The sequence below is a fragment of the Colossoma macropomum genome, unplaced genomic scaffold, assembly GCF_904425465.1.
Source record: "Colossoma macropomum unplaced genomic scaffold, Colossoma_macropomum, whole genome shotgun sequence".
In the NCBI taxonomy this organism is placed as follows: domain Eukaryota; kingdom Metazoa; phylum Chordata; class Actinopteri; order Characiformes; family Serrasalmidae; genus Colossoma; species Colossoma macropomum.
The window spans coordinates 39,193,714-39,219,831 of NW_023494795.1; the positions used below are offsets into that span (position 1 = coordinate 39,193,714).

At 41.2% G+C, this 26,118-nt stretch overlaps 1 protein-coding gene across 1 annotated transcript; it reads right to left on the reverse strand.

The window, feature by feature from the left end:
* Positions 1–34: 34 nt before the first annotated feature.
* si:ch73-212j7.1 (centrosomal protein of 170 kDa protein B) lies at positions 35–25,525 on the reverse strand. Its single transcript, XM_036582393.1, has 21 exons — positions 25,420–25,525; positions 22,413–22,493; positions 19,413–19,547; positions 16,970–17,059; positions 15,857–15,935; positions 15,541–15,599; positions 14,700–14,814; positions 13,758–13,871; positions 12,660–13,160; positions 11,295–12,466; positions 10,270–10,446; positions 10,027–10,153; positions 7,920–9,608; positions 7,491–7,719; positions 6,961–7,120; positions 6,316–6,354; positions 5,372–5,503; positions 4,548–4,636; positions 4,334–4,427; positions 4,185–4,236; positions 35–3,206 (listed from the first exon to the last, which is right to left on the reverse strand). The coding sequence occupies exons 3-21, from the start codon at positions 19,515–19,517 to the stop codon at positions 3,013–3,015; spliced, it is 5,217 nt and encodes a 1,738-aa protein (XP_036438286.1). The 5' UTR covers positions 19,518–19,547; positions 22,413–22,493; positions 25,420–25,525; the 3' UTR covers positions 35–3,012.
* Between the last annotated feature and the right edge of the window lie 593 nt (positions 25,526–26,118).

Sequence of the window (26,118 nt, forward strand, 5' to 3'; positions counted from 1 at the left end):
TATACTTTGCTGCGTGAAGAATGAATGTCTGCAGTTCATATTCAGCACATGACTGAAACTGATTTATTATAAATGTGATGAAAAATCACATAGTTTAAATGGTAAATAAAATGACAAAACTGTTCAGCTTGCAGCGATTATTCTCAAAAAAAATGCTAAATAACATTAAAAATGCAAAATATCACAAAATATCAGCAGAATCACTCAAACTCCTCCTGCAATCAGTTTACATTTTGAGGAAGGCAACAGCCAATGACGTTACAGTCGAACAGCAGAGACACGCCCCCTCACAGGAAGGAGGAGGTTCATCATTCAGGAAGTAAACAAATTCACATTAAGTGCAGCAGCTGATAAAAACAAACAAACAAACAAAACTGTTTAATTCAGAACCTGCAGTGCATAAAGTATGAACAAACAAAAAAGCAAATAAATAAATAAATACATTAATAAACAAATCCTGCTGAAAATGTACAATTGTTTCTTCAGTTGTTGTTTTCAGTGTTTAATAATAAGGGATTAATATGTTTATTGAGTAGAAATGTTGCTGTAACTCAAACAGATAAAAGCACATTTGGTGAGTCTGAATTATGGAACATGCAAATTTCACAAAATAACTCTTATTTGCATTTTAAACACACACGCTACACCCTCCACAACACTCGACCCGAACAAACAGCCACGTATTCAGTAATAAACTGCTACCCAGTGATGCTTTTATCAGAGTGCAAGAAATGTTCATTTTACGCCGAACAACGACTTCATTCTGTCGCCACGTTCTGCTAGACGATTATCTACCGAACACAGGAGAACCTTAACATCTCTAGAGAACACAATGAAAGAGTGAGTTTATTAGACGGTTCAGGTGAAACGAGTCTGTGGCTAAAGCTGGAGTTAAGCTAATCTTACAATCACGGCTGAACAAATAAAACATTCGCCGGTCAGCGTGGCAATGTTCAGCGAGCATGAGCTGGACTTTCAAACACAATCACACAACGCATTAATATTTCTGATTATGTCAATCTTTCGCTCAGTAGCAGAGACGATATAATTAAAGTTCTGAATGAACACATTCTGGTGTTTCTGCTTCTCTGGTCAGCAAGTCTGTGTGACCGTCAGATTGTAGACTTTGCCTATCTACATTCATTCAGTACGATCTGTTTGTCCAGCTCCTTCAACTTTGTCATAAGACTCAAACAGAAAGAGTTACAGCCGTAAAACCAGAACTGAAACTCATACAGTGGTCATAATGCAGTCATACTGTAACAGGGACTCTTATACACAGTCATAAAGCAGTCATTCTGTAACAGTGACCCTTATGCATAACTATAATGCAGTCATACCATAAAAGAGACCCTTATATACAATCATAAAGCAGTCATCCTGTAACAGTGACTCTTTTTACATAATCCCAATGGAGCCATACTGTAACAGTGACGCTTATACATACAACGCTACATATATACAGTCATAAAACAAACATTCTGTAACAGTGACTCATAATACATAATATAATGTAGTCATACTGTAACATCCTTATACATAACCCTAATGCAGTCATTGTTTAACCGAGACCTTCATACAGCAGTCATAATGCAAACTATAACAGAGACCCTTATCTACAGTCATAAAGCAGTCATTCTGTAACAGAGACCAGTATATACAGTCACACAGTGGTCATTTTGTAACAGCGACCCTCATACAGCAATCATAATGCCATCATACTGTAAAATTTACCCTTACACAGAATCCGAACGCAGTCATTCTGTAACAGTGACCCTCGTACGTCCACACAGGGGTCATTCCATAAGTACAGATGAGCAGATTCTGGTGTTAATGATATATTAGGGTATGAAATCCGCTGATAATCATGTGGTCTGAAATGGTAATTTTTTTATAACTGTCTTTACAAAAGTGATGTCAGAAGTAAACAGCGCGCTGCAACACTTTGTCTGCAAATCAACACAAGCACAATACGCAACTTTTTTTTTGGTAACTTTGCTAGTTTGTGAACATGCAAGAACTGATATTTTATTTTTTGTAATTATTTTTTTGGGTGTCATAAAGTAATATAAGAGGTTAAATAAAGAGTTGCAGTATAATAGCTGTGGTGAAACAGCTTTTTAAACATCATATTTTAACAGAAATGCTGATCATTTTGGTCACTGATATGAAATTTTCATACTATTCCATCTCCAGCCACAATGGTTACCCTCACACATGCAGTCATAAAGCAAGCGCACTGTAACATCAACCCATCTTGCTTTCAAAACGCCAAAATCACAACAAATAACCTAGCACAACTCAACTCACCTACACACAGTAATGAGAGTTTAACAGGTTCATGTTCTTCAGAGAAGTGTTTGCTTATCAGTTCTGTTTTCTGGACTTTTGCAGTAAACAGCCTGCAGCTTCATAATACACAAAAAGTTGCTATATTTTAACCCACACTGTTAAGAACTGCATGGAGCTGAGCTGTGTGATATACTCTCAGAAGCTCTGATGAATTCTGACACATAACATTCACATCATTCGCCACATTCACCATTCACAACAGTCAGAAACATCTGAACAATCACAACTACTGACAATCACAGCAGTCTGAGATGAAGCATAAATGATGTTGCATCCAGTTTTCACAAAGGCAGTTCACGAAAACGTCGCTGTGAGCTCGTTCAGTTTTTACGAACAGTCCTCTTTCTCGCTTGGGTCCTCTAGAGGGCACCATGGAGTCGCAACCTAAATCACACAGCACATTATGGCTGGAGCCGTTTCTCAGTCAGGAAATGAGCCACATGGACTTTCATCCACTCTTTGAAGCGAGCAACATGTCTTCAGTTTAATACAGCACTGTTTTTTGCCTAATTTTACATTAGCTTGTGCAGCATAGCAGCAGATTCTATAAAGCATAAAGGTATTTCTACCATTAATAACTACAGTATGAACAGAAAAATGATGGTTTTACATGAACACGGTGGACAGTGGTCTCCGGGGGGGATCGTGGATGCAGACCACTCACACTGCGTATCTCTCCCTCTCGGCCCCGCGGGCGCCTCTTTTAGCACTAGCACTAGCACTAGTGCCAGTGTTAGCGTTAGCAGCTGCGGAGCTGGAGAACTCCTTGGAGGTGGATCTGCTCTTTCCCACTGGAGACGTGACCACAGAGGGCAGCTTTAGGGTTCCTCCAGGTTCTACAATCGTGTTGATCACTGAGAAATTTCATAAATAAGTGTTATCACGGATAACAACAAACTAGGGATACACAACGTTTGTAGAAATGACTCAGAACTTCAAATTTGAAAATTATATATATATATATATATATATATATATATAGAATATTTGATAAATTCTTTTTTCTAATGTTTTACAGTCTCATATTTAAGAAACATGAGCTGTTTGAACTCAAATCTCCACCAGAGGGCAGTGTGGAGCTGCATCTTATGTTTGGTCAGAGGTTCTAGATCTAGGCTGGGCTAAATCAAACATCCTGATGAGTCCACTTTGGGCCGTGCTGCTGTAATCTGTCTAGTCTAGTGAAAACTACCTCAGACTGTGTAAAGAGTACGGAGGCCATCTAAAGACTTCAGTAGTCGTTTAAAGACTGCCACGCTGCCAGTGCTAAAGACTACTCCACAAATGTCTAAATAAAACCGCATACTGTCTAAAGACTATGGAACACTGTCTAAATACTACAAAAGCCGTCTAAAGGCTGTTGCACACCGTCTAACCGACTACTGAAGCCGTGTAAAGGCTACCACGCACCATTTAAAGGCTACAAGACTACTGAAGCTGTCTACTGAAGGCTACTGCACACTGTTTAAAAACGACTGAAGCTGTCTGCACACTACTGTCCAACTCAATACTGATTATCACAGAAGGCTGGGATATGCAAATGAGCCTCTGACCAATCACAGTGTTGTTTACTGTGTGTTGACCAAACACAGCACTGCATGAGTTTCTGTGGGAGTTTTAATGAATCAGTGTATTTATGTAATTCAACAGAATGACATTATTACTTTAACTAAGTCACATTATTGATTAACTAGTAGATTTATAATATATTGTAAAATCAATCAGAACTGCAATATTTAGGAATATAATCACAACTAGAGTATTTTGTTGTGCAGCTCTGAATTCAACCATGTTTTAGTACTAAATAAAATGAACGAAAGAATAAAACTCACCCTCCAGCTGCCTCTGGACTCTCCGAAGCTCCTGCAGGATTGAGGAGATTTCCTGTTGCACAGAAAACGATACATACATTGTCAAACTCACATCCTTTAAGACTCTAGTCTGATTGGGATCAATAAGTTCAGTGGCTGTAAAATCTCACTTTGTTGGAGGTCTTAAGGATGGGAACTTCATTCTCAGCGTTGATCTTCGCTTCAATCTCCTCCCACACTTCCGTCTTACTATGAAACAAAGCTCTGAGGGAAAAAAGACACAAATCTGGGGTCAGTTAAAAAGTTTTTTTTGTGTTTTTCCTGTCCAAACAGAGAAACATAACACGGATGGAGGTTCTAACAGTGTAAACGGTAAAGTCTTACTTCATTTTCTCGGCCAGCTGCTCTGTGTTCTCTCTGATGGCCTGTGAGAGCTGCGATACGGGATTCAGCATTAAATTATCCAAAATGACCTGCAATAAGACGAGTCACAGAACAGAAATAGATCAGATGAGCATTTTAATTTTATTTGGATAAAATCACTGATTTCGCAGCGAATATAAAATAAAGTGTGTCACTATACAAGTGTCAGGGGTCCAGATGTGATCTCTATACAAGTGTCACGGGTCCAGATGTGATCTCTATGTGAACATCTGGGGAAAACCATCAGAAATTCTGGGCTTATGTGGTATTGTAAACTTATTAGGGGGAAACAAACTGAAAGTGAAATTTCTAAACCAATCCAACACTTTGTTAAGGCGGAGCTCATAGCAGGGGGCACTGGTGCGCTCGTCAACAAGCCTGTCGTTAGCACATGGATGTAGCGCAAGTTAACACGACTGAAAAGTCCAGTTAAGCCTGTTGATGTGAGTCGTGAGTGCAGAAAATACATTACAGTAAAAATAAACACTCGCTCTTACAGAGAAAACTATTCTGGAATTTCGCTAATGATAGCATTTTGCTAGTTAGCTTATTTAGTTTGAGTTACTGATTGAAAGAGCACACGCTAGAGGAAATTGGTAGTGGGGTTTAACAGGGGGTGGGGTTAAGATGGGACGTGTCCCTGTTAGTGGTGGATTTTGCCACAATCTAGAACCAAAAGTTTGTGAAGTCGTCCCCAGATGTGTAACAAAATCACGTCTGATACTGCAAGACTGAGCGCTAAAATGCACAGGAGTGAAAATGTAGTGAAGGTGTCTGACTGTGACCTCTTCACGGTTCCACGGACGCCGTTTGAAGCCCTCTTGTTCATTCATGTTTGAGTCCTGGTCCACTGGACTGGATGATCCTAGAGGAACCTTTTGGTAGTTCAGGCTGGCTTCAGGTATGTGATGCACCAACTGCAGGACAAAGAGTTAAACACTAACAGTTAAAAACAAACACACAAACAAACAGTCGCCTGACCAAAAGATAAATGTGAGTCAGCACTGCAGCCTGACAGAAAGAAATTAGTTTTAGGACCATTTCTCTCTGAGGGGTGTTTAGGTGAACATGCTGATTACAGTGTAAACAGAATGAAGAGCTCTGTGTTCACAGAATGTTCACATTAAACTGTAAATACAGCAGTGAATCACTGGCAGAGAAAACATCCACACTTCATTTTACACTGAAAACAACAGAGAAATGTAAACTTAAGTAAAATTAAGGTGAGATTGATAATTTTTCCAGTAATTGTGGAGCTCTGCGCAGAAAACAGAACGTCTGATTACGCACAAACAATTAATAATAATACTAATAGTACAAATAATAGTAATAATAAGTATCATTACTGGTCAGAATGGAGCTTCTGTACTAGAATTCAGCAGAAAGTTTAAGCACGTTGAGCTGTTACCATCGCCTGGTGTTTGAGAACTTTTAATCTGAAGTCTTTTTGTACATTATAAACTGAATGAGGATGATTTCATATCGGAGCGTTTTGTGAACATACAGCTGGACTGTGTGGAAGTGCACCATGCGTCTGTGGAACGTGACGATGCAGGTGTGAACAGGACACTGTGATCAAACAGTCACATTAATGCGGTGCTTTTGTATCGTTACACAATTAATTCCACTCATTATCAATATCAGTTCACAGAACTAATACTGATATAAACAGCACAGCACACAGGAAGCAGTGAGGAAAATGAATGAAGATGAAGGATGAATTTAGCACCTGCGATGTGAGGAACCCGTGTAATGATGAATATGAACTCTGCACAAAAGAGATACAACAGAACATCCAGAAGGAGAAAAAACAGTTTATATTCTAGTATTAATGAGCTTCAGCATACAGTCATGGTGTTCCTTTAAAAAACCTTAAAACTCTGACTTTACTCTCTTAAACTCAGACTTAAACCCCTAAAACTCTGATTTTGTTCTCTAAAACTTAAATCCTTAAACTCTAACCTAACCAGTAAATTGTATATTTGTATGTAGATCCACAATTCAACTAAATTCATAGTGATTTACAGTAGTTACTGAATAATTCATAGTACATATTGAATAATTCATAGTAGATACTGAATAATTCATAGAAGTTGCTGAATAATTCACAGTGGACTATGAATAATTTATAGTAGCTGCTGAATAATTTATAGTGGATTATGAATAATTCATAGCAGATACTGAATAATTCATAGTAGCTGCTGAATAATTCATAGTTTCTCATAATCAAACGCTGTTTCCTGTTTTTTTGGCCGTTCATGCTCAGTGTGTGGATCTGTGTCGTGTTCTTTTTATTAAAATAAGACTCTCCTCGGTCTCATAGTTAATGTATTCACTGATCTCAGTGCAGAAGAAGTGAAGTTATCAGACTGACCTCCTCTCTGGCTGAGATGGTGGAGGCCGGAGTGTTGGGCATGGAGCCCGGAGAGGTGGTGGTCCCCATGCCTGAAGATGTTTGGGAATCACCGTCTCCAGCTACATCATGGATTTCACGCGCAAGTATGGCAAGATCTTTGGCTAGATCCTGACTCAACCTGAACACAACACACAACGCAAACACAAATAAATGCTGACGTGTTAACTACAGATCTGATTATTATTATTTTTACAGAAACCTTTTTAGGAAACCTATTTAAAAATGTTACCAAACCCTTTAGAATTACAGTTATACCACCAATAACAAACCACACTGTAATTTCATATGAATTATTTCACAATGAAATAATTCATGAAAGTATTGTGTGGAAAGTGCAGATTTTGAACTTTTATACACGTGTGTTTGTAAATTTGTAAGAAGAGATGTTTCATTATGAGTTGAATTTGATGACTACTTACTACTGTGTTAAAGAGAAACAACATTTCTTACCCTATAGCCTTTTTTTGAACTGCTGAGTAAAAACTAACCTGGCTATCTCTGCACTGTGAGTGGACCAGTTCTGATAGTGCTCATTCTGAGCCTCATCCTCCTCCGTCTCCAGAGAGCTGGGCTTCAGCCGAGACTGGACAGTCTTCTGTGGTGTTTGCGTCTGTGTGGAGGCCGACGCATGAGAGCGTTTGTGTTTAGAACTAGAACTGGTTTCAAACTCCTCCTCTGAGGTAGAATAGTCTGAACCTTTCTGTCTCCGTCGAGAACCTCCGGAGAAGAGAGGAGAAAGACAACGAGATGTTACGCTAAATAATCTGAACAACACAATATCATGAATAATGCAATAGGAGTGATGCTTGTTTATTTGATGTTTGTTAATGAAGCCTTTAGAAGGTGGCGGTGAGTGACGTTTGTCTACTTGAAATGTTGATTTGTACCCGAAGAGAACTGATTTGGTTCATACTCACTGGTTGTGCTACTGTGTTTAGGCTGGGTAGTGCGCGTGCGCGTGGAGGAATGTGTTCCTTTCGCAGTGGACTGTTTCGGTTCTCCTGTTGATAATTTCCGCCCACTACTGCTGCTCTCAGCAGGACGGCTGGGTGCTCCAGGTTTGCCACTAGTTGATTCAGTATCACTGGGAGCAGTGAAGGAGCCTGTCCGTTTGCGGGGCATGGCCAAAATGTCCAACCTAGAGAGCTTCTTCGCATCACCAGGGGTCTTTGTGTGCTCAGAACTCTGAGAGCCACGGTCTGTTTCTGCTCCCTCGTTGTCAGAAGCTTCACCAAGACGGGCGCGGCGCAGCATGGATGCTCGGGTGGGTCTGGGGGCTGAAAGACTGTTGGATCGAGTCAGCACCTGTTGACTTGCCTTATTTGACTTGCTGGAATCTTCCTTTTGTAGAGGCGCTGTGAGTTTCTTGCGGCTGGCAGGCCGTGAAGCTGACTCATGGTCCGACGCTGCAGTGTCAGGCCACAGCTGCTGGCCATGGCTCTGCTGGTTCTCAGAAAGATCTAATGAACCACGGTTTCCGGCACTGCGGCGTAACTGGAGACGGCGGGCTGCCTCAGCTTTTCCGGTGCCATCTGCAGTGGCATGGTTGCGACGTTTTTCAGAAAGTCGTTCACGTGCTGTTGGCTGTCGACTTTTCTCCTGAGCAGACAGACTGGAGGAGGATTTCTCTTTACGGAGTCCGCTTGCAGCTGTTCGTTTCTTGGGTGCGCTGACTGGGGCGTTTTTGCTGCTGACCAGGCTCACAGTACTGGCAGTGTCCACATCTGATTCTCCAGAGAGAGACTCATCTGCTCGTCCAGGGGGACTTCCCTTTTTAGACCGCTGGGTGGATGTTGATTGCTTTCCCTCTGGAGAAACCAAGGATCTCTTCTCCTTGGGTAAAGCAGAGGCATCTAGGTCACTTCCCTCTGTGCCCAAGTCCCTTAAGGCAGGGTGACTAGAGATGTGTGGCAGCCTCTTGACCTGGATGTTGTCGCTGGGCCGATCTTTGGTGAAGCTCTCCTGACGGACAAATGAGGATGAATGAGACTCTTTGGTGGGGACTGAGTCCCTGTCTTGGGTCTGGAGGTTGGGTGCTGAGGAGTTGGGTTTCACTGGCCGCCTGGGCTCCTGGCTACTTAGGTGTCGTATCAAGACAGTGGTTGGAGGCATCTTTGGAGAAGGATCTCTCTCAGTTTGGGAAAGAACAGGACTCCGGGATGTATCTGATTTGCAAGAACCATCCTCAGAACCAATGTAGAAGGAAGTGGATTTAGGTGTGGCTGCTGGCGTCTCGAGAACCCTAGAATGGGGTATATTTTCAAGAGGTGAGGTTGCAGCAGTTCCACGTCGACCTTGACTCCTTGCACTCCTATCAAGGATGGAGCTGTCATCTGAGCGACTCGTGTCACTTAAGCTATCGTGATCTACATCCTCCTGGACCCGCAACCTCTGGGTGGAATCCTGCTGCTGCGGTGCTCTGGAGCCTCTTTCTGGTGGTTCATGATCCAGGTTTGGCTCGTGTCGGATTAGGATGCTTGGAGTGGAGGCATCCTGCTTGTCTCCACCAGGAGGGACCTGGGGAAGGAGCCGTCTGGTCCTGGAGCTCTGACTGTACTCTGATTCTGAATGATCTAAACTTTGGCTCATCATTACCACTCTTCCATCTGCAGTATCAAAGAGATGGTAATGTCTTGAGTTACTTTCATGGTTTTTGAGACACTTTACACAACAGTTCCAGTCAAACAATCAGATTGTAAAGAGTTCTGACTCTGATAACTGTATATTTTTTTTCCATAGCTGTATTACTATGCTGACCACCGACAGGTAACCAGCAACAACTTTACACTGCTGGAACTACTTTTTTTTCGGCACAAGAAGGTGTCAATATTGAAAACATGTATTTTAAGCAATGTTTGTCTTCCTTGCTTTATTTTTGCCTTTGCAAAACTGCTGTATCAGAACACTTGAGGTTGTGCATTATCACAAATACCATCATGGCTGTACTGATCACCCTCTTTCGGCTCCAAACTCGATTTCAGCAGTGATATTCATAATACCACAATCCCTGTTAACATACATCACCTCTGTTTAGAAGTCCACCTTGGGGTGGAGTGCCTGAAGGTGCCTGTGCAGAACCAGAATCAGTGTACGTGTCAGCTAGGCTCGCCCACCGAGACACCCATTTAGGTCCTCCTTGATCAGCGTGTTCCTAAATTTAATAAGGGAGAGTTATGTTAATGACTGATAATGTAATTACAAATTACATTATGTCTAATGTCAGAGGAAAAAGAGAGAGTGTTTCATACACTGTGGGAGTTAAAATACCTGCATGAAGTCAGATGGATCACCACTGAGGGTGGGGCCGAGATCTTGTGCTGATGTTGGCAGGATGTCAAGAGGCCCACTCTGGGCATGACTGAAGATCCCTTGCTCATTGATCACAGGCCTATAAACCCCAAGGGTTTGACCACTGTATTCTGGGGCATCCAGCACCCCGAAAACCTGTGAATAATATTAGAGATTATTTACTCCTTCAAAACAAAGGTGACCATTACTACTAATAATAATTAGAGTGTTATAATATGTATGCAGCAAACAGGAATCCTTGAGAAATGTGCGACACAGTGAAAATGATTAATGTCTGATAGTCCATTAGGTTTATTAATTCTGTGTCCCAAAACAAAATAAAATCTTCAAAACAATTTAGACCCTATACACAACAGGTTTTGTTGAGTCATGTATGACATGCTAGACTAAGTAGCTAAGAGAACACGTTGGTTCCTCATAATGGTCCACTGATGAAGGATCAGCCTGCAGAGCATGTTAAAAAAGTTCACTAAAGTCCCTCTTTGGGAGTTCAGAATGCTCTTTGGGAATATCATTTTTCCTAACATGCACAATAATCCAGTCAATCATTTGATGTTCATAGTATTTTAGGACATTTTTCATTTCTAACTAAGGAAGTTACAATGGGTAGAAGTTGACCCCTTGTTCACTAATTAAAGCGGGCACAGTACAGAGCCTTGTGGTACCCCAATCAATACACCATGTCTTTTTGCTGTATGTTCAATTAGATTAACAAAATATTGCCTTTGAAGTAAATATATGTTTATGGTAGTTAAACTACCACACTCTATTTACCCTTTACATGTGGGTGAAATTTTTATAATGAATGGAACTTTACAGAAATTGTGCAAAATTACTTGGGGAAAAAATCTTTTTATGTTACTTCTATCACAATTAAAAACATTTTTTTCCTTTTCCTGTAAAATTACTTTGGAGAGCGACGGTATGCTTCTGTGACTGTATCACATTTAACATGTACTTAAAGTATCCAAGACATTTTTCACCTGATCGATCATACTCCGAGCCTCCTCCACTTCTTTATCTTGAGACTCTGTCTCAATAGTGTAGGTACCAGCATCACTTAAACTATCCTCCTCTTCTGTGCGCACTGCCCTGGAGGCCTTGGGATCCACCCCAGTGACCGCCAGTGGAGAAAACTGAGGTAAGGACGAGCGCACAGGGGTAGCACTGGAGACTGGACCCAAAGCTGGTGAGTGAGAAGGGACAGGAGAAGGGACAGGAGAAGGGACAGAAACAGGAACAGGTACCGGGACAGAGGTGGTGTGTGGAAGAAGTGGCTGGGCCAGTGCAGGTAGCTGGGACGGAGAGGATGGGTAGGACACAGAGGAGGGCCCGTGGGGTTCTGCTGGAGATGGCAGGTGAGTGTGAGACGGAGACATCATCACTGGTGGAGCTGACATGGGAGGTGAAGACACCTGTTCTGAATCCTTAAGGAACTCAGCAGCAAATTCTTGAGCGAGTTTGGATTTCTTGCCGATGCTGCCAAAAGGCTTGATGGTGATAGCTGGAGAAGAGCGAGAGGAAGGGCCAGAAGAGGAAGGGGAGGTGCTGCTTCTGCTCATTACTTCCTCCGTCTTCTCCCTCTTCAGTGAGCTAGACCTTTGGGGACCGCTGTGACCGGCGCCTTTGAGAGGAACCGTAATTTGCTGTGTGGGAGGAATATGTCCGTGCACAGAGGCAGGCCTTTCACCGTGAGCCCCGCCTTTACGGCGCTCCAGCTTGGCTTTGAGGGCAGAATAAGTGTCGGCATGTGCTGGATTGTGGGTGAAAGACTGTGAACGCTTCTTTCGGGGATTGTCGTCGAAGAACTCAATGATAAAGGCTTGCTGGCTGAGGATCTCCTGGTGTCCAGACTTCACCTGGCTTTGAGCAGGAGGAGGCATCTCCTGTACAGGCCTAACATCAGTTCCCTCAGGACCCAGAGATAAGTCCTGAGGGTGTTGAGGAGGTGATGGTGGCTGAGGCTGGTAAGGCCCCTGGGAGTGGGCCAACTGTTGGGACGGCACTGAACTGGACGGCCCAGACATTTTTGACATGGTTGATGGGTGAGACTGTACTGACTGCTGGGACTGGACCGAGTGCTGTGATTTGCTCCGCTTTCCTTTCATTACAGGATCTTCTGAATCACTCTGAGTACCATCTTCGTGATGGTGGCCTACAAAAAATATATAAATGTAAACATTTCTCACTAAGATATGGACATTCTTACATGTTTACATGTCATATAACAAGGTACATGAAAAACAAAAAGACGGTACATAATAAACTATACATGCAAGAGTCAGAGTGTAATTTACAAATCATGATTTAATATCAAAAACAGTATCAGCAGCAGCACAGCCTTTAACCTTTCAGTGTTCTAATGTGCATGGCAAGGTCACTCTTGGTACTGTAGACATCGTCACACGGCGGCCGCCTGCGCATCATACTGACGTCACTCTGAACCAGCCAGTCAGCCACTTTGCTCTCAGCCGACAGAACCTCCATAGGTGCTGCAGCCAGCGGCTTACTGCTCTGCTGCTGTTTGCTGCGCTGACGAGACGAGAACTTGGTCACGTGATCTTTTATGGTGATCTTTCCTGGTGTGCATTCATCAAACTCTATAGTGAACGAGGCATGGCTCTGAACCGCTGGCGGCGTTGACGCTGGGGGCCCATCAGTGTCTTTGGTTGGTATATCATTCAGCTCCACTGCTGGAGACTTGGGGTGCGTCTGGAACTCCTTGGTGGGAATCTCGAAGTAGCTGGGCTCTCGATGGTACAGAAAAACTGACTTGCCCTGGCTGTCACGAAAGTCCTGAAGGGCGCCATTCACCTCAGCTTCAGTGGCAGGATCCTCTTTGTGGACCTCTGTAAACAAACAACAAAGCAAAACTGTTGCAGAAATTAGCCAACGTAACAATATGGCCACTTTTCACAATGCACAGTATGTTAGGGACATAGGACTGTCAAAATGAACACTTAACATAACAAATTACTAACGCCACTGATTTTTTAACCATTAACTCGCCAGTAGTTGTACAGGCTGAATTTCAGTGCGCTGTATATCGCTCTGATAGAATCCGTGATTGTAACGTTCTCATTCAAATACATCGTTTAAGTGTCTTTTAATGTGAAACGTTCAGCATATTCAGCAGACGACGCTGGACAGATGCTCGCAGGAGAACTATGGATAAACCAGCCAGCAGCAAACTAACAAAAGCAGCAACTTAGTGACGCTCCAGTTCCCCTCAAGAAACTCCACTTTAACAAGAACCCGTGAGCTGAATGAACGAGAATGAACAACAATATCACGGAGGAACGACTGAGACACTGACTGTTTATATGATATATACACCTGCTGTATGTATGATATATATATAATAAATACACTCATTCATATATGTATATATATACTGGAACATGCTGACACTGTTCATCTTACTGGACAATGAGGGCGGAGCTTACCAGAGCGGCTGTCGTCTGTCTTGCGTCCTTCGGTCTGTGGATCTTTTCCCGAGTCCTCCTCTCCCCACCATGATGGCTGACCATACAGTGGAGTGGGACGAGGCGCCGGGACCTCTGAACAGACACAGATACACATGCAGTCATGTAAAAATGTTTATGCTCTCCTGGTTAAATTCCATGTTGTTGAGTGTAAATAAGTTATACACCCTCGACAGAGACACTTCTGTACAATTTAATACACTGTTTATTTACTGAATTTAACACACTGAAACAAATAAAACATAAAATGTAAGAGTTATGGCATATTTTATGTTTTCTTTTTTCCAACTCAGCAATAATAAAAACAGAGCACACAAAGTTTTTGCTCTGTAGAGAATCTGTTGACTTATTTTTCACTTAGAAAATCAACAAAAAATGGAATCTGACTAAAGAAGTTCAAACCTTTGCATACAACTGTATATATTGAGTGCAATGCACTGTCTAATGACATAATTACGCATACTGCTTTTCTCTGTATATTGCTTTATATGGACAGTTGGTATTAAAATTAAAAAGAAAACACTCACAATCAGCTTTGACATCGTTTATATTAAACAGTAAAACATTAATAAACATTTAAAACACTGTGAAAGCCTTTTCTCGGCTGCGGTGTAGCACAGACGTGCTGAATAAACAGCTCATTCTGAATGAAAATCTCTAGAAAGCAACTGTGGAGAGATTTAAACAGACAGACTGAAGGTCACATGCAGCACTGATGCAGCGGCCTGTTTCTGAGACAAAGCTACAGGATTATCTCAGAGTCAGAACAGACCGAACGCAGCAGAGCGCTCACAGATTAACCAAACAGGGCAACTGTAGAAAGAACAGCTTTATTAGACACTGGAGATACAGAATAGACATTATTATTCACTGACCACTAACTGACCACCCTCAACCCCTCACCTGTGAGGCTCTTCCGTTCAGATTTCTCCAGTTTAGATCTTTCTTCCTGCAGCTCCTGTCTCTTCCCCTCAGAACTTTTTAAACCCATCTGCAGCTGACTGGTGTACTTCTCGTGCTGGAACAGCAGGGGGCAGTCAAACAACAACGTTACAATATCAGATAACAGAGAAGAGAACGTGTAGAGAGAACTGCCACTCAGTGATGCCTTCTGGGCTTGTTAAACACCAAGTCCAAAATGACTGAGTCCAAAATGACTGAGCATTTGAGCAAAATCATACTTTGTAAATGTTTAAACTTTTTTTAAACAGAAGCATGCATTCATTTCCTAAACACAAAAAAGCACAAAACATTTTAAGACCAGTTATATTTCTGAGAACCCAAGTTTTCAGACTTTATAACAGTGCTTCATGTACATTCATGACAGCCAATGAGCTGCTCCGCACCATTAAAATGTGCTAATATATACCGCCTCAGCTCTAGACAGCAAGAACCAGAGAGCACTGTTCCACAGTCATGTGTCCACAGTCCATCCATCACATCATCACCACCATCACCACCACCATCACTATCCTCACCTCTCCATCACCATAATCATCACCACCATCACCAACATCAGCATCATCACCACCAACATAATCATCATCATCATCATCAACATCTTCACCATCATTACTATCATCATCACCATCATCATCACCACCATCACCATTATGACTATCATTACCATCATCATCACTCTTTACAGCAGCACAAATTAAACACTTAAAAACTCTCAGGCTGCTTTTACTGACACGTCAATCAGTGATTTACTCACAAACTGCAGAGCTAAAGTGTAACTCACCTTTAGAGCCTCCTCAGGAACTTTGTGTTCACTCCTCTCCAGAACATACACGTGAGAATGTTCTGTGTGAGTTAAGAGAAAATCTGCTACTGATAACCAAACAAACAGAAACACAACATCTATCAGCACATTAAAAGATTTAAAGCTGAATTATGATCACCGGATGGTGTGTAAAGGGTTAAATGTGAGAGCAGTTCACGCAGCATCAGATCTGCACACATCTGTAATGTTTTACTGTAAAGCTTTGAATTCTCTAAAGATCAAATTAACTCAAACAGCTTCAAACGTGTTTATTAAAGATCTCTGTAAAGGATATCATATCCAAAACGAACAATGTCAGACAGTTTGAGGGTGATGTAGGTCTGGTCAGGAATTCTCAGGTCATTCACAAACGTCTGCAGGTAACAAAAGAGCACAAACACCCACACACACACAAACATGTGTCATTAGTCTAAAGTGGGGGGGGGGGACAAAACTTTTTGTCCTGGTGTTCAGATCAATATACAAAGAAGAAACATATTAAAAACCTACCATATAACATTGCACTGCAATTTCTTACTATAAAACTTCAAAAATATATCTTTGAGCAGAATAAGTTATATGTAATTTAAAAATATAACCTCCTCATCAGTCACACTACAGCCAGTGCTGCTCTGGATCTCCTCCAGAATGAGATCTTATGTATTTACAAATATATAGCAGTATGAAGTATATCTTAAATATATCGTTGCTGTCTGAACAAAACCTTGTATCTCCATTTTTGTTGTTTTTCAGTTTTTGACATAATTTGAAAATACCTGATGTCTTCTACATTGTGTGTAAATTTCATGATGAATGAACCAAAAGAAAGGACCCAAGTCTGGTTCCATTGACTTACATTAAAAGTAAAATATGTGTTTCTCTTCTTCTGTGAAGTTACCCTTTTGGAGATACGAGGTTTTATTCCAACAATGGCGATATACACAAATCTTACTGCTAAAAGATTTTCTTGGTAGAAAACATCACACTTGACTGAGAACTTAAAAGTGCTAATAGAGTTATTTACGGCTCTGTTGAGGTTCTTCTCTGGAGGATTAATATTCTAATAACGTCACTGTGACACTCACTGGGCTGTGGTGTTAGGTGGAGTGAAAAGGTGTGAGAATGTGTGAGATGGAGTAAAAGGGTGTGAAATGGTGTGAGATGGTGTAAGATGGAGTGAAAAGGTGTGAGGTGTCAGATGGAGTGAAAAGGTGTGAGATAGAGTGAGATGGTGTGAGAAGATGTGAGGTGTGAGATGGCGTAAGATGGAATGTGAAGCTATGAGGTAGAGTGAGATGGTGTGAGAGGGGGTTAGAAGGTTAGAAGATGGTGTGAGAAGGTAATTATAAATAAATAATGTAAATTATTCACTGTGAATAATAAACAGTGTCTGTGTTTGTGATCTCACCCCATTTAAACTGCCCAGATCTTTAACCAGGTGCTCGTCTGTAGCAAGATTATAGTTAATGACCGCATGCTGTTTATCCACACTGCGGGACTGGAGAGAGAGAGAGGGAGAGAGAGAGAGAGAGAGAGAGAGAGAGAGAGAGAGAGAGAGAGAGAAAATAAACATGAATCCAGAGCCAGGAGGAGAGGAGAGAGGTGAGGTTTAATTCTTGTTAAACGTCACACTTTGAACCTTGTATTGTGTATAATATGGTTTGAAGGCCACACGATCTCCACACGACACTTGCACATTTTCACAGACATGCGTGGTGATTGTGTTTGACCAATCAGAGGTCTGTGCTGTTTCTAGCTCCACCCATACATCCTACCTCAGCAAGGAGAGTAACCAAATTCATGACCGGTACTCAGGTATGATATGGGTCACTGTGCAGTGGAACAGACCACAACATGATAATCATGGATCAATAACCGTACTGAACTGTCGAGTGAAAAACTCCAACAGATTTCAGTTTTTGGAGTTTAGTTTCTTCCAGACCATCAACTCCAATAGAAACAGAACTACCAACCTTACTGTGGATCACCGGTTCTCTGAGCAGAACCAGGTCTCAAAATACCAACACCTCCATAGTACTGACCAAAATCACTCTAATACTACAGAGAATCAAAAACTTAAAATCACTAAGTACTGAATTTCAGCACTTTAGTGTTCAGTCTCATCAGCCTCTGTAAGATATTCCGCATCTTATAAAATCTAGTGTCCATCTATTTCTCCTGACTGAAGAACATTCAGTCCACACTTCACTCGTCTCAAATTTACATGTTCCTCAAAATTAGCATCTTCAGGAGGAAGAGTGAAGAACATCAACATATCTCAAGTCCTTCAGAGCAGATCTTTTGTAAAGAAACTTTGACACAGTTTCAGACGCTTTAGCCAACGTTATTCCTCCTAATAAACAGAAACATGTTCAGCTCTGTCTCCTCATTATTCACTACCATCACTGTAATATTTTATCATCAACATTAACACACGAAGGTTATAAGAGGGATGGTGGAGATCGTGTCTGCAGTGTCAGATTTTTAAAACGCAGAGTTAGAAAAGAAAACATCTCACAAGTGAAAGCAGCATTTTACAGTACAAATCAGGGGTTCTCAACCTTTTCCACCCCAAGGCCCACCTGTTTGTAACTGTAAAGCATAGCGGCCCACAAAAAAAAACCTAAAAAATTTAACAAAAAAAATTTTTATAGTTTTTTTTTTAATTGCTCACACTGAAAACCTGTGAATTAGCACCTGAAAAGATCAGAAACCAAAATTTCTAGGTATGTTAAAAACAAAAAACGTTTGCAGAGATGTCAAAAAGAGGAAAAAGATAGATGTAGACTGTGATTGGAGCTGCAGTCCATTGCATCTTTACAGTAAAAACTCTTGTGGGCTTTTGGATTAGCATCATCACAATCAACAATAATAATAATGATCCTTAAATCATATCTGCTTCTTTGTCATTAGTTTATCAATTTGAGTTTAATTACTCAGGTTGCTAATGTTCGGCCAAAAATCAAACGCAGATGTTTAAAGGCTCATCTGTCGTTTTTAACAGCAGCTCGAGCTCAGACGATAGTCAGACGATAAAAAAGGCAGATTATGCTGACAGTACAGTGCTGACGTGCAGCTAAAAGAAGAGGAAAGTCGGCTCTACTGATGAATTCCCCCGTTTGATCATATAATGTGTCCCACCAGCAGTGAACTCAACAGGGTTCGGTTGGAAGCAGACTGAGACCCGTGGGTTTTGCCGAACCAGTGCCTGATGCAGACCCGAATACGGGTGGAGTGTTCATACAAGTCAAAACGAAGTGAACTAAAGAAAAAGTTTGCTAGGTCTGCACCGAACAAGGTAGGAGAAACACCCTGAGGAACCTCTCAATCTCTGGTTAACTCGCCTGCGGCTGCGTCGTCTCAAACTGATGACGTTAAATTAGCCTGCGACTGCGATATTCTATTTATACATCTCTACCAGCCCCCTAAGAACGACTGTCTACCCTTGAGTACAGGCCCACGGACCACTAGAAGGTGCTTCATGGCCCACTGGTGGTCTGTGGCCCACAGGTTGAATACATGTATAAATAAATATGCTATGAATAAATGTAGCCTCATTATGATAGTATTGAACTATGCTGCTTAAAATCGATAGAAACGGACACTTAAACAGACATTAGGACACTGTTGGGGTTTATCCTCAAGTTAGGACAGTATGTAGGAAATTTAGTCTAGTTAGGATGTTTGTGTGATACTGTTTTCTTATCTGGAGTTAATGATGAGATTATGAAGTTAGGAACTGTTATTCTGTTATAGCTATTGTTCACGCTCAGAGTGAGTGTTTCCTGTTACAGCGTCTCTGAGTGTTTAATGAAGGTGTTCAGTGTTGATCACAGTCATGTTCAGCTCACCTGCAGCATCAGCTCACAGTCCTCTCTGCCCACGAAGATCATCTCTCGCGGCAGACGGTGCCGAGTACCCGAGCTGCTCACCAGGAACCACGATGTCACGCTCATCTTTACTCTCCTCACAAACCCTTTTGCATCCTGGGAAACACAGGAGATGGACAGGTGAGCAGAAACACACCTGCACTGAACATTTACATTCAACTGATTCAAACATGTTCTTCATTTCCACTCTAATAAAACACATTATACCACAACAATCAATAAATAAATACATTACACTAACACAGTTATGACCCAACATAAATAAAATGAAATGAAATGATTTGCAAATCTCACAGACCCATATTTCATTCACAATAGAACATAGAACACATATCAGATGTTGAAAGTGAGACATTTTACCATTTCATGAAAAAATATTAACTCATTTAGAACTTGATGGCAACCACACATCTCAAAAAAGTTGGGACAGGGCCATGTCTACCACTGTACAGCATTCCCTCTTCTTTAAACAACAATCTGTAAATGTCTGGAAAGTGAGGAGACCAATTGCTGGAGTTTTGGGAAAGGAATGTTGTCCCATTCTTGTCTGATGTAGGATTCTAGCTGCTCAGCAGTCCTGAGTCTTCTTTGCTGGATTTTTTGTTTCATGATGTGCCAAATGTTGTTTATTGGTAAAAGGTCTGGACTGCAGGCAGGCCAGTACAGCACCCGGACTCTTCTTCTGCAAAGCTGTGCTGTTGTGATGGATGCAGTATGTGGTTTAGCTGTCTGGATGGGAGCATATGTTGTTCTAAAACCTCTATATACTGTTCAGCATTGATAGTGCCTTTCCAAATGTGTAAGCTGCCTACGCCATGGACACTAATGCAACTCTATGCCATCAGAGATGCAGGCTTTTGAACTGTGTGCTGATAACAAGCTGGATGGTCTCTCTCCTCTTGAGTCCGCAGGACATGGCATCTGTGGTTTCCAAAAAGAATTTCAAATTTTGATTCATCTGACCACAAAACAGTTTTTCATTTTGCCTCAGTCCATTTTAAATGAGCTTTGGCCCAGAGAAGACAGTGGCATTTCTGGATCATGTTGACATATGTCTTCTTCTTTGAACGATACAGCTTTAACTTGCATTTGTGGATTGCACAGTGAACTGTGTTCACAGACAGTGATTTTTGGAAGTGTTCCTGAACCCATGCAATGATTTCCAGAACGGAATCATGCCCGTTTTTAATGCAGTGCCGTCTGAGGACCCAAAGATCACAAGCATCCATCGGCCTTGTCCTCGCGTATAGGGATTTCTCCAGATACTCTCAATCTTTTGATGATATTATACACTGTATATGGCGGGATATCCAAATCCAATTTTCAAAAGTTTAAGTTAAGGAACATTTTTCTGACATTGTTCCACAATTTTTAAATGTAGTTTATCACAGATTGGTGAACCTGCCCATCTTTGCTTCTGAGAGGCTCTGCCTCTCTAAAATGCTCTTTTTGTACCAAGTCATGCGAGTTAGTTACAAATTGCTCCTCCAGCTGTTTTTTATTACCACCACTTACTTTTCCAGCCTTTTGTTGCCTCTGTCCCAACTTTTTTGAGATGCGTTGCTGCCATCAAGTTCTAAATGAGTTGTTTTTCATGAAATGGTAAAATGTCTCACTTTCAACATCTGACATGGGTTCTATGTTCTATTGTGAATAAAATATGGTTCTGTGAGATTTGCAAATCATTGCATTCTGTTTTTATTTACATTTAATTTACATTGCACACAACGTCCCGACTTTTTGAAACTGGGGTTGTATATTTGTTGTTATTTATACATTTATTTTGCTGATTTTCTTAGTTAGTTCGTTCTTTTACTTAGAACTTAATATTTATAGTATAGTATAGCAGAGATTTTCACTTTGCAGTGTTATTGTCTGGTTGTGATACGACAATAAACTATTAAATCTTCAGTATGACTGTTCAGACTTTTAGCACTGAACTTGATTCACCTGCACAGTTTATACACAAATATGTATATGGGTAAGTGACAAATAAGGTTTTACAAAAGAAAAGTTTTTGAAAATCCTATTAAAAAAGACATGATGTGCATTTTTATATCCGCGTATAAATTTGCATTTGTATCTGTGTGTATTTTCTTAAATATAGCAAGTGTTATCAAATCTTTTAATTTCCTGTTTCGGTTATTAAACTGTGCTGGTTGCTCCATCTGACAGGTTGCGCCCCCTGACTTTTCAGACTAATTTCAGATTAAACAGCCATCTTCTTAGAAACGTTTGTCCTTCAATTTGAGTTTACACTTAAATTTTTTGAAATAAACATTATTATAGCAATTGCACAATATATATGGTTGGACAGCTGCACTGCCTGACATTTTTAGATGTCTGGAGGCAAAAAGAAACTAAAATAAATTTTATATGGATGGACTGAAAATAGTTTCACATAGAAGAAGTATTGTTGAATAATTCGATATGTCATGTATTATTAATTATTTTTGGCCACAATATTATAGGTAAAGATTAAAATATTCACACTGCTTTGCTGTGAATAAATACCTTATTTTGCAGATCACAACTAATCCTCGTTCAGATTTGCAGGAGGTTAACACTACAGCAGCCAACAAAATCACTTTAAATAAAACTGTTGACCAGTCTGGTGACCGCAGCTACTTCACACATACATCAACATCAAATTTTCTGTGAAGGCTTGATCTCATCTCAGCAACAGCCCTCTGACCACTACAGCATATTTACCTCTGCAAGGTCCTCAGGAGGGCTCACAAGATCATCAGCGACAAAACTCACCCTCAACACCACCTCTTAACTCTGCACCATCAGGCAGACAACACAGTAGTGTGAAATCACAGACCACCAGGTCACAGAACAGTTTTACCCCAGAACAGAAACAGTGACTGTTTTTTAAACCGAACATCTGCTGATATTGAGCATCGATAAACAAAAGTAACAATGTGATGCAGCAGTCTCACTGATGTCCTCACTCACCTCTGAACATGAACCAGAACCATACTGAGCACACAGAACCGAGCAGAACCCTCACAACACCATTCAGATCCAGAACTTGGGCTGAAAGAAAAATTGTTTTTATATCAAAATTGCAATTTTCAAATTGCATGAGCTGCAATTTTTATCATAGAATACAAGATCGGCGATGTTGTCTTAAATTTTAAATGGAGAAAATGTAACCTAATAACACAGAGCCTGTAGATGAGCTGGACCAATCAGAAGCTAGAAAACACCCTTGTTCTGTATATGTGACATCACAACCACAACTAACTGGTAGTCTGAGGCAGTCAGCGTTCAAGCTTCACACCAGAAAAAGTGAATATTCTGGTTTTCTTGGTGAAAAAAAAATAAATAAAATAAAACAGGGCTGAAAATTAATTTAAAGAAAATTATTACATTCTTATAGCATCCACAGTATTGGTCAGAAAAATCGCAATATTTTCCCCAAATTGTTCAGCTCTATCCAGAACAGAGGTTATTAATATAAACCCACAGATAGAAATATGTCTCTATAATATGTTTGTTTATGTTATGCTTATATATATATATAATGTTTAGACAATAAGCACATAACTGTAAGAGTGGTGTCTGTGAAAGCTGTGCTGTGCAGTGAACCATCTTCGTCTGTGTGAGTTACAGCAGAGTAGCATTGACAGTGAACTCTGATCAATCTGGAGCTTGAAATCTGCTGTTGGACATCAAAGCTGTCTGACCACATCAGCAGCTTCAACTGCAACCTGAGACTCTGAGAGCTGAGGGTCAGAAACACTGATACTGCAGGACATTTTCACAACACGCAATATACATCACGATTTAGTTCTTCTGAGATTCAATAAGCTGGAACGGACAAAATAAAACCACATATAAAACACTACATTAATAATAATAAACCTACAACCACTGTTTCCTATTCAGTGTTTCACAAACTGCCCTGAATCCAGATAAACCCTCTGAGGTCTGAGGGTCTTGATAGAAGCGTCTCTGTATGATTTCCAAAATAAAAGTACTCTACGCCCGGCTGTCAGGACAATATCAGATTGGAATATGATGGTATTTTATCGTTATTGTGCTAAAGTATATTAATAGAGCTTCACGATAAATCATATTTTTAATGGTTATAAGAGTTTACATGATAAACACATCATTAGGGAGGTGATGACAGAACAGATCTGATGACCTCATACACACAGCGCCAGAGAGATGTCATTACTTGACAGCACAAGCCATTACAACTAACTTAGAACACGGCGCAGCACTACACTCAACAAAAAGCATAAACACTGGTTCTCGGTGTTTGTGCTTTTCTTACCGAACAAATGAATCCCAGAAATTTCTTTTTAAAACACACTTACACAGTTTTCATGAAGATACTGACATTCACCAGTGTTTTCTTATCTGGGATTCGTTTGTTCGGTAAGAACAGAATCTACACACACTCAAGAGCACAAAGGTGAGAACAGTTCTGTGCTTTAGAACACGTCGTGTTCTTAATCTGATGTAGCCTTTTTCTTAGGACCTTTCTCAAGAATTCATTAAAGAATAAACTTGAGGCCCAACATTATTTTATATCAGACAGCTTTATCAAACATTGCATTTTATGTCAATATTGTGCCTCCTGATGTTACAGTACACTTTTCTGATCATATATTGGATATCGTCAGAATTTAAAGAACACTCATTCACTACACAATTCATTAAAGAGAGAGAAGAATTAGGCCTGTTTAACTGGATTTAGTGCAGCTTGTAAATAAAACAATGATAATTGTTGCATTTGCAGGTTTTTTATCATTATTATTATTATTTGTTATTTGACATCATAAATTCTATTTTGTCTGTTCCAGCTTAGAACAACTAAATGTTGTCCTGCATGTCATGTGTGGTGAAAAATGTCTTGAGGTATGGTGATATATCACTCACCCCTAGTGAAATGCATCTTGGGTACTGTAGTGAGAGAACACTGCTACACGAAAACAGTATAAAATCATGAATTCTGTGAAACGGAGGGATATAACGCTGTACTAATGAAGACTGCAGTACATTGCAAACAACCTACTAAACTCTAGTTTTAGGGTGGACTTCCCCTTTAATGCCCTCATGGTCAGAAATGACCCTGCTGGTGTGAACAGGGGGTTTATATCTGCTGTAATCCCCCCACACTGCACAGTAACGATGAAGGCCGAACGCAGCGGAGCTCAAAGAGAGATCTGCTCACAGCAGAACCAGGTTTGGGTTTTAATGCATTTCAGAATGTTCTACACCACGAACACGAGGCTGAGTCTGACAGCATATCGTAGATCGGTCATATATCAGTAACATTATCAATAATACTAATATTAATATTAATAATATTACTGCCCGTTAAACAGTGAGCAGCGCGTGCTGAGCTCTTCAGTGTGAAGCCGCGCGAGCTGAGGGCGGTGATTCAGCACACAAAGCCCTCACTGATGATGAAAGCGCTGGGTTCCTCTGGGTTCTGTTAGGTTTCTCTGGGTTCTGATGGACCCATGAGGTGGAGGGTAGAGACAGACGGGTGCCGAGCCCTGCCCTCCCCGCCCCTGCCCCCCCAGCACCGCGTCTGGACCCCCTGATTCGATCATAAAATGCTCGAGGCTGCGTGTGAAGCTGGAGGAGAACCGCGCTCAGGTGCTGCTGATGAAACGAGGCTGATCCTCATTCGAATCTCCACCTTAAATGGCGCAGCGGTTACATTCTGCTACATTCAGTCGCCTGAGGCGTGATAATAATAGCAGCTGCGCCATTTAAGGTGGAACGGGAGATTCGAACGAGAAGCCAGCGTCAGCCTCGCGGTGCTCGTGATGATGATGATGATGATGTCCAGCTGATGGCGGACTGGCTGTCAGCGGCTGAGCGCTGTTCGCTCCCCCCAGCGCTGCTCCGCAGCAGCAGGATGATGATGGAGCACCAGCGCTTCCAAAGCCTTATAGGAACCCGCTGATGGCCCACCAGCCCGAGACCGAACACCTACCTACTGACCCGTCAGCGCGCGCGGCCTCCGTTCATCCTCGAGCAGCTCGGAGTCAGACAGCAGCTCCACCCTGCAGACACGAGCTGAGCTCACAGCGTCTGATCCTCACTCACATCCGCACAGCAGCGTCACCTGCAGACCAGCCGCGCCACAGCACCCTGACTACAGACTCACGCTCTCTTTCTCTCTCTCTCTCTCACTCACACACACACACACACACACACTCATATACAGTACATATAAAAATGTAGTGGCTGTATATATATATATATATATATATATATATATATATATATATATATATATATATATATATATATATATATATATGAATACTATACTGTCAAAAGTATTAGGACATCTACACATTTCACCTACAGTAGCTTTTAATGAATCCATTTTCTAAATCCATAGGCATTAATATTGGTCCCTCTTTGCAGTTATAACAGCTTCCACTCTTCTGGGAAGCTTTCTACAAGATTTTGGAGTGTCTGTGGGAATTTCTGCCCATTCATCCAAAAGAGCATTTGTGAGATCAGACACTGATGTTGGACGAGAGGGCCTGGCTCGCAATCTCCGTTCCAGTTCATCCCAAAGGTGTTGGATGGGGTTGAGGTCAGGGCTCTGTGAGGGCCAGTTAAGTTCTTCCACACCAAACTCACCCAGCCATGCCTTTAAGGAGCTTGCTTTGTGCACTGG